Here is a 12,734-nt window from a genome sequence, read left to right as displayed (position 1 = left end):
ACACCTAGAAAGTTCCCCTCCAAGGCACAAGTCCAGGCGAGGTTGTTTGTGGAAAACCAGTAGTCACCCATGCATAGCAGTTTCTCCTTTCCATGCCACCAATGTTGTCCAAGGAAAAGCAAAAGCTGATACAGCTTGGTACCAGTGACATTGCAACTCATTTCTACAATGGACTGGAGCAATGTGAAATAAAGTGTCTTGCTCAAGAACACAACACACATCCTGGTCCAGGAATCAAACTCACAATCTCATGATTGCGTGCCTGATGCTCTAACCACTGATTTAGGTGCAGACAAAACGTGCCTCATCCCTCATGTTTTTTTTTTAGATACATTCTTTTATGTTCTGTGTTTGAAATCCACCTTATGTCCTTTTGGAAAACGGGTTGATAAAATATGTACCAGTCCAATGCCAGAGGTCAATTCAATTGACCTTGCCCATCCCACAAAAGTTGTGGCCTTATATTTATGTTAAAAACCATTATTAACCTTTTTTTTTAATTTGCAATAAAAAAGTTTTTTTAATAATTATGGAAGAAAAATTTTAATCAATAAACAAAAGGGAAAAATATTGGCCATGGTTGTAATGAAAATTAAATCTGTTATCAAAGGTTTTGAAGTTTATATGATGATTAATCGATTATTTATTAGAAGAACTGGTAAACATTGTTAAGACATGTTCCTGAGGCTGAGTGACAACATTTGATTGTTATAACAATTATAATATTAATTGATTCTTTTTTTATGATTTGACCACTTTAGCTTTAAAAAAATTACATCAGTAGAAGAAACTTGAAATTATACTACAAATAAAACTTTTTAAACTTAGATATATTTTCTTTGTCTTATTTTTAATTTATTTCTCAAATATATTTTGTGTATTTTTGTGTATGGTGTGTGTTTGAAAGAGAGAGAGTGGGGAGGGCAGTAGGCAGAGACTAAACAATATGTTACAAATATCTATATAAGTACTGGGACCAATCTGGGTATATAGTTTGTTCTATTTGAAAATCAGGATGCTGATACATGGGAAACCATGAGAAAAAATGAGAATGTTGATGCAAAAAGTGTAATGAGAAAACAAAAGGTAAATAAAAATGAAAAAAATGAAGGAAACAGAGAACGCACATTTTTTTTAGATTTAAGAATTCCACCACACTACTTAAATTCCAGATCTGAAATTTTCAGCAAATGCAAGCATATGGACAAATTTCTTTTGGCAAACTGGAAGACACCACTCTCCCTGGATTGAGCAGCTGTCTCACAGACTTTGGACTCCTCTCCAATGAATTATTCAACACCAGCTAGTTTAATAATGATTTCTACGGCTAAAGGGAATGTAACTTCAAATCTCTTTCTTTTCTTTTTCCATTTTTATTTACTTTATCTTCTTAATCTAATTTTTGCATCAAACTTCTGTTTTTTTTTTTCTTCTCATTCTGGTGCATGAGAAAACACAAGAAATAGTAAAAAAACGTGCCCAGAGCTTGAGGATTGCTTGGAGACACAAGGCATATTATAAAAATCTGCCTGACCGCATGTCTCAATGGCAAGAAATTATTAGTAGCACTTATTCTAATACAGTGTACATTAAATGATATATATGTCAGAATCATTGAAAATTAAAATCGTTAATTTGTTTGAGAGAAGACCAAAGGAACATTCAAATGCAAAAAAGATATTGCATTGGTTGGATTATAGAAAACATTTCCAAACTGACATATTTTCTCATCCCTTTGAATACTTTCAAAAGGCATGCAGCTTCACAAATGCATATAGCATCTTCTCTTTGCCTTCCTCTCTCTATCTAACAATACCTCTCTCTACGCTCTGTCATTTGCTTGTATTTCTTGTCGCTAAACAATCAACTGACCAACAAAGTGGGAGTTGAATATCTACGAGTGATGACCAATTGACCTCAAGTTAAACCACATTGGAAAAAAAGCACTAAATCTAAAAAACTGAAGCAATTTAGCCCCTCTCACAAAAACTTTGTGATAGTCTCAACAATTTTATGAGGCCATGACCATCTCGTCTTTTATTCAAATATAGAGACTGAACAAACGTTTGATAGTCTTTTATTCTTTTACTTGTCTCAGTCATTTGACTGTAGCCATGCTGGAGCACCACCTTGGAGGGTTTTAGTCGAACAAACTGACCCCATGGCGTATTCTTTGTAAGCTGAGTACTTATTCTATCGGTCGCATTGGATTATGTAGTTCTGTATACACTACATTTAAAGCAAAAGAAACCTGTACATTGCTAAAACACCTTATATCAAAGGTCTGTTTAATCACCCTATCTGAACAAAAGATGAGATAGTCATAGCTGGAATGCCTTTCATCTAAGACCTATTTGACCAGAGTTGACCTAAGGCTAAACAACATCAAAGTTGCCAATGAGAGAGCTTTTGTGTGGTTGCTTGATCTGCTAGAAATAACTACCAAATACCCATCAAGTCACACCATATCATCTTACAAAAGAAAACAAGAAAACACTGGATACATTATGTCTGAATAAAAGACAGGATGTTCATGGCTGGAAAGACTTTCCATTAGTCTGCTTAATCAGGGTTGGTCTGAAGTTAAACAACAATAACAACAATAATAGTAACAGCAACAAAGTATGAATTTCTTTTTGGTAGGACATAAGAAATAAACTTCTGTAAAAAGAAGACATTGTATGATTGACTGAACTGACCTCAGTAAATTACTGGTATTAATTTATTTACATTTGAAGAATGATAATGAAATTCAACTTTGGTAGAATTTTAAACCCAGAACACACAGGGACCAGATTAACCCCATAAAATCCCACCTCTTTCTTCTATATTACAAAATATATTACAATTCCGGATTGTCTGTGTTATCACCATTATCTTTCAGATCATTTAATTCAATGTTTCTGTCATCTTGTTTCTCATTCAAAGATGAAGGTTCTGATTCCGGAGAAGATTTTAAGCAGCATCTAAACTTGGGCCAATGAAATTGACTGAAATCTCCAGTTGGTCCAAGTACACATAATAATGGCTGGAAAAAGAAAGTGGCATATAACCAACTGCTAGAGATGATGATCATGAGGAAGATTCCAAACTGTCTGAAGACCAAAACGGTTGCCGGGAGCATAAGCAAACCAGCAAGAAAGGTTGTGAAGGATGCCATAGCAATGGCGGATCCAATGGAGCTGATGGATGAAATGACACGAGAGCTCCTCTCGCTGTAAGCTGACAGTCGATAAGCTACACTGTAATGAAGGGTGAAGTCAATTGACATACCAATAGCTACGGTGATGACTACAGACTCTAGAATGTTCAGCTCCCAGCCAAGAAGAATGAGAAAGGCAACAGTCGTGAGAATGGTGAAAATGACTGAAAACATGGCAAATATACTCAGAAGTACATTCAGAGTTGTCAGAAATATCACAGCTCCAGCTACACTTAGGGACAGGGCCATAGCAATCGGTAGGCCATGCAGGATGCTACTTTGTAGGTCAAAGAATTGTAGGTAACTGACAAACCAACCCCGGGAGAGTTCAGGTGGAGCAGCTTTTATCTCATTCTGCACCCATTCATTGATTTCATTGTAAAAGGCATAAAGCTTTTCATAAGCATATGTAAAAGGAGTAGTGCTACTGAACTCCACAAAAAATGCACGCATGCGTCTGTCCTGAAACCTTGGTCCCGGAAGATGATAACTGGTATAATAGGGGCCAATATAAGGGGTGTCCATCAGTATGGGGATGTAGACTTCTAAGCATCTCTTCAGGAGTTCAGCACTGTAAGGGAATTCAGTGATATTACAACAGCCTTGTAGTTTGCGATGTTTACCAATACATGGTGTACTCATGTAATGTCGGAAGTTTTCAAAGAAGCAATTAGTTATAGCATAACCAGGAATATTCTGGTAAAATGGTTGCTGGCGTACTCTACTACAGAAATCCATCAACCAGGTTTGGGCAGCTGCTGATTCTAAACTGAACTGGTTGTCAAATTCTAATGTTCCATGGTCATTAGGGTTCAGGATATGACCATTGTCTTTGGGCATTATTCCCCAAACAATAGTGATGGGCATTAGAGGAAATGCATCTATTTCTGCTTTCTCAAACCAAAAGTGATTCCACAGTTTGATGTCATAAACTTCCAGGAGGTGGTTGGAAGAAAAGTACTGGAATTTTTCTTTGGTTGGTAATTTTACTCCAGGGTAGATGAATACAATAACAGCTGAGGCTATGCCAACCATTCCAAAAAAAAGCAACAAAATATAAGGATGCTTGACAATTTGATTTGGTAGAAATTCTTTAAAAAATTTTTGAGAAATGTTTGATACAAATTTACATCCTTTAGTCAGTCGTTGGCATGAGAAGAAATGCGTTTTGGTAATGATTCCTGTACAATGAACTTTTGAGCAATGGTTCTCATGGAGAACAATAGTTGCAGGCATCCAAGTAACCATGAAAAAGAAATTACACATCACTGATATTCCAACATAAATACTAAAACAACGAATTGCAATAATATCACTAATGGCATTGGCAAGGAAAGCAGCAGCAGTCGTTAAGCTTGATACGAGCATTGACATAACGGCATGTCTGAGAGTAGTGATAACCATTTCTTCAAGATCTTTGACAGTCTTCTCAGTTTTTGTTCGATTCCAAATTCTGCAGTAGATGAATGTATCATCAGCACCGATTCCAACCATTATCATGATAGTGATCATATTCATGTATGGAAAGAACTCGATTCCAAGAACAAATATGTAGAAAAAGTATGCAAAAACAAGTGACCAGAATATTGCCAGGAACGTCATAAATGTAATGAAAAGAGACAACGAATAGAACCATATTGCCAGAAAAATGCTAACAGCAGTTATGATAAGCCAAACGCTATCAGACCAAAGATATTTTCTAAATAGAATCTCTTTGATTCCAAAATTAGCTCCTATCAATTCTACATTGTCTTCGTGAAGGTTTTGTCTCTCAATGTGCTCAAAGAAAACATCGGTAGCAGGATTACGGATGATTGGTAGAAAAGAAACAGCATATTTCAAAGACGGTAGATATTCTGGACTAATAGATGTAAACTCAATGTCTGTAAGGTAATGAAGAATGTGGTAAACAGCATCGTGTTGCTTACAGAAATCAGGAACATCAACACAGTCGTAACAGTATGAACTCAGTGAATAATTACGATAAAACTCTGCACATTCTTGCAGTATGTCCAAAACAAGTGTTACATCTTGTGATTCCAAAGTGTCACAGGAAGATTTGTTGCTCAATAGGCTTATGTAGTTACCAATTGACCAGCTTCGACACTCTCTGGAATCGTCAATAGAAAGATATTTAAATAAAGGAGTTGAATAGATAACTCTTTCCTCCAATCGGCACATTGCTTGGATATTCTCCAAGGAAAATAAGGTGCAACCTTTGCATGTCTCAAAAACTATACGGGCATATTTTTCATCTGGAAGAATAAAGCAGAAAAAAGAAAAGTTTTAATAAAAACATAATTTGAATTCTTAGTAGAATAATCATCTTTACAGAATAAATGGTTCAAGGACATACTTTCAAAATTGAATTATAGGTACAGGTGTAGCTGTGTGGTTAAGAAACTTGCTTCCCAACAATGTGGTTTCATGTTCAGTCCCACTGCATGGCACCTTGGGCAAGTGTCTTCTAGTAAAGCCCCAGGCCAACCAAAGCTTTGAAAGAGAGAAACTGAAAGAAGCCCATCATATCTGTGTGTGTCCTTGTCTTGTCATCACATGATGGCTGTAAACAAGCTTCACCATCATACAAGCAATGGTTGTTTGTTTCCAGTCTTCCAAGGAAAACATACTTGGTCATGAGGAAATATTACCTTGCTTGGTAACAGATGAGGGTTGGCCATAAGAGCCATAAAAAAATCTGGTGATGTGTATGGATGAGGACAGCTGTAATGAAAAAGTGCCACTTGCTTTATGTGACTGGTACTTGTGAAAGGGAGAAACCTAAGAAGACATGGGATAAAGTAGTGAAAGCTGACCTTAGGGCTCTGAGCGTGATACAGGAATTGCCAAAGGAGACTGGGATTTCTAGCAATATGAGTTTCTCGGTGAAACTGAGTTCTGGAAGTGCTATATACCATATCACGCTCTCCACCCACGTCAGTTACTCATTCCCCTGCTTCACATGCATTGTCCTTGCCTTTTCTGCCTTGGTTCCCGCAGACTACCCAACCCTGTCATCTCTCTTTCTTGTCCTAAAAGTGATAGAGATGACAGAGCTGGTTAGAGAGGTTGTGTTGCAGTTTTATGTGCCTCATAACTAACTATTTAGTAATCAGTATGGAACATAAATTGGCATTAGATTTTGATGGAAGATTTTTATTTTATCACTTTAAAACAAGAAATTTGTCTCAAAGAGTCAAGGGTGGTTTCAGGCAGGTTGGTATTAAAAAGGTTAATATAACGTCACCCTTTCAAAGCCTAGCCAGACTCATGGGCCCGGTTTCCCGGTTTCTATGGTGTATGTGTTTCCTCCCAATTTGACGGGACGCCAGTCCATCGCAGCGTTACTCAAGAAACAGGAAGAAAGAGTGAGAGAAAGTTGGGGCGAAAGAGTACAACAGGGGTCGCCACCACCCCCTGCCGGAGCCTCGTGGAGCTTTAGGTGTTTTCGCTCAATAAACACTCACAACGCCCAGTCTGGGAATCGAAACGGCGATTCTCCGACCGCGAGTCCACTGCCCTAACCACATATTAAAAAGGTTAAACCAGAGGACAAATTAGGTCCATTGCTAAAAAAATTGTACGAAGAAGATACAATGCAATATTTGGAATACATTGCAATGGTCAAGTAAACTACACCTAAACTTGAAGTCGAAACTGAAGGTGACCCTTGTCCTCCCCCACAACAAAGGTGCAGCAACTTACCAAGATCATCACAGAAGTAACCAGTCGTAACATTCTGAAGCTGTTGACGTATTCTATTTCTTCTTCTCTTCTGCTCTTTCCTATACTGCTTTCTCATCCTTGCCTTTTCACTTTTCCCTTTGTTTTTTCTCATTCTTATCCTTTTCTTTTTCTTATTGTTATTGCTGCTGCTGCTGCTGTTGTTGTTATTCATGCTGTTCTTTTTCTTCTTCTTCCTCTTCCGTTTCCTCTTCTTGTTTCTGTTCCATTTCTTCTTCTTTCTCTTCTTTTTCTTCTTCTTCTTCTTCTTCTTCTTCTTTTTCTTCTTCTTCTTGCTTTTATTATTCTTCCGATGCTTTTTGGCTTTGCTGTTCTTCTTTCCCGAAGATTTGCTCTGCACGCCGAATCTGAATTTGTCCCTGTCCAAAGAAGGTGCCAGCGACAGGGAAGTCTCACTAGCAGTCTGCAGATTACCGAAGGCAATGACTCTGTTGCTTATTTCTGTCCCTCGAGTTTCAAATCCCTGGTCAAGCAAAGTAGGAGGTGATGCAAGTTAAAAAAAAAAAAAAAGTAAATATAAAAAAGTAAATAAAATAGAAAAATTTCATAATTTAAAAAGAATTGTTTTATAATAAAATCTTGCTGTTGTTTTACCCAAGACTGGCTCTGATCAAGAAGACATAAGATCAAAAGCATTCCAGCCATGGCCACCTAATTTTCAAGCATAGTTTATCTAGGACAACATTATTCTATGTAGCTTTCTGTTTTTTAAGATAGAAGGATTAATTTGAGTGAGATTTAGCTGTTATTTCTAACAGGTAAAGCAAGGTTCCCTCGCTGGCAATAAGTACCATTAATATACAGTGTACAAGGTTTGATCTCTGACCAAAATTATTCTATCCATGACAATCCCTTCATATTTCCAAGTATAATGTATCAGGGTCTACATTGTCCCATACATCTTTTCATATTTTTAAAAGATGAGGGATTATATGAGGGGAGTCTTGCTGGGAGTCTGCAGATTACAAGACACTAAAGCTCAGTTGAGGGAAATTTGGCTGCTATTTCTTATAGGTGAATCGAACAGGTAGAGATTCCTTCATTAGTAATGGGTACCAGTAGTATATGAGGATCATTAGTAATGGGTACCAGTAATATATGAGGATCAACTATGTTGACTATGCTTTACTCACCAACAAGAAGTTTCACTTACACCTCTGTAACAAATCTACCACTATGAGGTCACTCAAATTTAGAAACAGCAAGCAAATCTATATCAAAACACACTCTTCTATTCTTATAAGAGAGGAATGTTTATGAATTGAATGTCTGCTTAATGAGGGCTTGCCTGGGGTTAAATAACAACCACATCAATAAATTTCACGTCAAGAAAACACACACACACACACACACACTCAAACATTTAGCCTCATACATTCTCATACAGACACACATACAAACACACATATGCACACCAACAATTGATGAGACATACATATGCATATGCATACACACATACACACACTCAAATGCCATCATTTAATATCACACTCACACACACAAACATTTAATCACACACACACACACAGAATACTAAGATTTAGTTACACTTATATGCTAATATTGAAAAAAAAATCACACACAAAAATACAGCAACATTTAACCACACACACTTATGCACATGCTGGTAAACATATATGCATATTCATGAAATCAAACACACACACACACAAACAGCTACACACACAACTCATCCTCATCGTCATTTAACGTCTGCTTTCCATGCTAGCATGGGTTGGACGATTTGACTGAGGACTGGTGAAACCAGATGGCTACATCAGGCTCCAATCTGATTTGGCAGAGTTTCTACAGCTGGATGCCCTTCCTAACGCCAACCACTCCGACCACACACAAATACAGAGTTTCTCCTACACAGAGACACAAACTAAGATGTACTCACATATAGTCTCACACATATACAAGTATCAACATCTAACCACATACACACACACACATACACACACCAACATGTAACTATACACACAGTCAGACATACAGTTACAAACATTCCAACATCTAACCACACACAGAATGTCTTAAGGGAAGTACTCACAGCTCGAGGTTGCTCAAAGTCAAAACCTTTACTGAAGAAACAAGAGATCAGTAAAGCTGCAGTTCCAAATACAGTTATTATTGTCAGCACTGCATAAGGATGGTGCACCAGCAGATGGGAGTAGCTAGGAGAGAAAGAGAGAGAGAGGTTATGTTACCACCATGATTTATATGTACATAGACATGTCTACACATAATAATAGCAGTTAACCTCAGATGTGGACATGGACAAACATAGACAAACACAGTATACACACATGGCATATACAGCATACACATCATCATCATCATCGTTTAACATCTGCTTTCCATGCTAGCATGGGCTGGACGATTTGACTGAGGACTGGCAAACCAGATGGCTGCACCAGGCTCCAATCTGATCTGGCAGAGTTTCTACAGCTGGTTCCTAACACCAACCACTCCAAGAGTGTAGTGGGTGCTTTTACGTGCCACCGGCACGAGGGCCAGTCTGGCGATACTGGCAACGGCCACACTTAAATGGTGTTTTTTACATGCCACCTGCACAGGAGCCAGTCCAGTGGCACTGGCAACAACCTCGCTTGAATGTTTTTTCACGTGCCACCGACACAAATGCCAGTAAGGCAACGCTAGTAATGATCACGCTCAAATGGTGCTTTTTACGTGCCACCGGCATGGAAGCCAGACAGCTGCTCTGGCAATGATCATGCTGGGATGGTGCTGTTAGTGCTCCATTAGCATGGCTGCCAGTCATCGAATTTGGTTCAATTTTGATTTCACTTGTCTCAACAGGTCTTCGCAAGCAGAGTTTAGTGTCCAATGAAGGAAAGGTACGCATAAGTGGGCTGGCTACACCCCTGGCAAATGCAAGTATATGCAATACATACAGCACAGACATATCCAAGTATATAGAGACACAAACACATAAACACATCTGAAGTTAGTTTAATGATAGCAGTGGGTGTGTGTGTGCATGTGCATGTGCGTGCGTGGGTGTGTTGGTGATTATATTATCAGAGGCCATCACAGTGAAGGGGGCATAGTGATGTACAGTGAATGGTGAGATCCCTAATGCTATCAAATTGAAGAGAACATGTTGATTTACAGAGAATGACAAGACCCATAACATTTATCATATACAAGGGAGCAGGTGTAAACAATAGAGGATAACAACCACACATGCCCCTTCAAGTGTGCATGTGTGTGTGTGTGTGTGTGTGTGTGTGTGTGCATGTGTGTGTGTGTATGCGTGCATAGATAAGAAATTTATACTTTTACCAGTTGGCCATTTTCCTTAACTGTATCTGAGTGCTTCAGTTTCTTTTGTCTGGTATCAACTTCCAAGATGACAACTGATGCGGGAAAATGCTAAACTGCAGACAAAGGGTAATGAACACTGACTGCATCTTCAAGGAGGAGGAGGAGGAGGAAAGCAGCTCAAGCAGGAATCCAGTCACCTTAATAATGAGAATAGCAGTAAGGTCTGAAATTTGGAAGTGGGGGGGGAAGTAAGTCAATTACATCGACTCCGGTGCATAACTGGTACTTATTTAATCGACCACGGAAGGATGAAAGGCAAAGCTGACCATAGCAGAATTTGAACTCAGAATGTAGCAGTAGATGAAATACTGCTAAGCATTTCGCCAAGCTTGCTAACAGTTCTGCCAGATAAAAGATAATAGATTATAATAATGATGATGATCATAATAATAATGGTTTCAAATTTTGGCACTAGGCCAGAAGTTTTGGTGGGAGGGGCTAATTCAATTAAATCGCCCCCAGTGCTCAACTGGTACTTATTTATCGATCCTGTAAGGATGAAAGACAAAGTCAATGCCCGTGGGATTTGAACTCAGAACATAGAGACGAATGAGATGCTACTAAGCGTTTTATCCAACACGCTAACAAAATATATGTGTATGTGTGTGTGTGTGTGTGTGTGTGTGTTGCTGTTGCTGTTGTTGTTGGCACTCCGTCGCTTACGACGTCGAGGGTTCCAGTTGATCCGATCAACGGAACAGCCTGCTCGTGAAATTAACGTGCAAGTGGCTGAGCACTCCACAGACACGTGTACCCTTAACGTAGTTCTCGGGGATATTCAGCGTGACACACAGTGTGACAAGGCTGACCCTTTGAATTACAGGCACAACAGAAACAGGAAGAAAGAGTGAGAGAAAGTTGTGGTGGAAAAGTACAGCAGGGTTCGCCACCATCCCCTGCCGGAGCCTCGTGGAGCTTTAGGTGTTTTCGCAAACCGGTTGCGGAGCACTGCTGTAGAGGAACAAATCGCTGTCACTCAAGCTGCTAGAAATAACAGCCAAATTTCCCTCAAATCACACCTTTTGTATTTTACATAGAAACAAAACACATTTGATATTGTAACCTGCTAAAAATACTGGACGGTCATGGCTGGAATGACTCAGATCATAGGTCTTCTAAATCGATCAGTGTTGAACTGGGGTTAAATAACAAAAATAAACTAAAAAATTTACGTCAGCAACTACTGTAAGAGTTACCTCTCTTGGACCAGTGACAATTACATTAGATTAGATTGTGAAAGATAGGCAATTGTCAACGTAGAACAGGAATTGATTATGAAATAAGATCACGCTAAAATTGGATAATGAAATCCTTGAGATCATTCATCCGCAGGACGTGAAAGAAAATGTCAAATGTGTTGAGTATATAGGAACATGGAAAGCGTAATCGATACTTATGCAATATATAATGCACACGTGTGAAGGTGTGTGGTATAAGTTGTCAGAGTGTTGCACTCGCGATCGCTGAATCTTCAGTTCGATTCCGGACAGAGGCGGCAAGTTGCGTTCTTGAGCAAACCGTTTCATTTCACGTTGCTCTGCGGCTGGGAGAGTGGTATAATCGTTAACGCGTCGGCAGAGGAGCTTTACGGCAATAGGGTTCAGCAAAAGAGATTGATAGAATAAGTACTAGGCTTTCAAAGAATGAGTCCTGGGGTCGATTTGCTCGACTAAAGGCGGTGCTCCAGTATGGCAACACTGAAACAAGTAAAAGAGTAAAAGAGAAGGGCAACAGACAGAAAAGATCAGAAGAATTCTAATGGTATCAAGCTAACGGTCTGCTAGAGAGAGCAGACAAATGTTCCTCATATCACGCCTTACTAAATGAATAAAAAGAAGGTAAGGTAAAACAAATTGTATAATGCAGTCTCAGACGCACTTAAGTGTGCAGGATCAATGGTACAGACCTAGAGCTAAACAACAACAACAACTTCGGAAAGTTGAACTTTTGGTGATGTTAAGTGGGGCAGTATAGTACGTGTCTAAAAATCATTGATGCGCAGAGACCAGTTAACTAGGTCATAGGAGTGTGACGGTAACGAATTTAGTTTAGAATGCTATATATAAGTAGAAATAAAGAATACTATATAAGTAGAAATAAAGCTCTTTTAAATGACAAATAAGTAAATCACTGCACTTCATTTAAATTATAATAAAATTCCAGAATTATCGACCAAAATTTCAATTTCAACAAAGTGATTGTTTTGAAAACACACCAAACACAGACACAAATATATACACACACACACCCGCAGCACACATTCACGCACGCACATAAACATGTGTGAGGGGAGGTACACATACACATACAATAGTGTGTGCACGACTGGCTAAATGAGAAAATTTATTCGATAACGACTGACTGAGGCCTCAGTCAATCGTTACTCCGAGTTTCCTGTTATTGTCACGTCTCTACACACACGCACATACTATATATA

At 38.7% G+C, this 12,734-nt stretch overlaps 1 protein-coding gene across 2 annotated transcripts in view; it reads right to left on the bottom strand.

Annotated features, from left to right (window-relative positions):
* Positions 1 to 2,690: 2,690 nt before the first annotated feature.
* Positions 2,691 to 12,734, bottom strand: part of LOC106873114 (protein dispatched homolog 1) — a 12,149-nt gene continuing 2,105 nt past the window's right edge. For both annotated transcript variants that reach the window (XM_052971529.1, XM_052971530.1), the window contains exons 2-5: positions 10,256 to 10,434; positions 9,000 to 9,123; positions 6,908 to 7,409; positions 2,691 to 5,457 (exon numbers count right to left, since the gene is read on the bottom strand). In XM_052971529.1, the coding sequence (XP_052827489.1) occupies positions 2,843 to 5,457; positions 6,908 to 7,409; positions 9,000 to 9,123; positions 10,256 to 10,266 (3,252 nt within the window). In that variant the 5' untranslated portion in view covers positions 10,267 to 10,434 and the 3' untranslated portion in view covers positions 2,691 to 2,842. The remainder of the gene's footprint in view (positions 5,458 to 6,907; positions 7,410 to 8,999; positions 9,124 to 10,255; positions 10,435 to 12,734) is intronic.

The sequence above is a fragment of the Octopus bimaculoides genome, chromosome 11 (assembly GCF_001194135.2).
Source record: "Octopus bimaculoides isolate UCB-OBI-ISO-001 chromosome 11, ASM119413v2, whole genome shotgun sequence".
NCBI classification, from domain to species: domain Eukaryota; kingdom Metazoa; phylum Mollusca; class Cephalopoda; order Octopoda; family Octopodidae; genus Octopus; species Octopus bimaculoides.
Note: the sequence above shows the minus strand (reverse complement) of the source record. Positions and strands in the feature narration are given on the sequence as shown.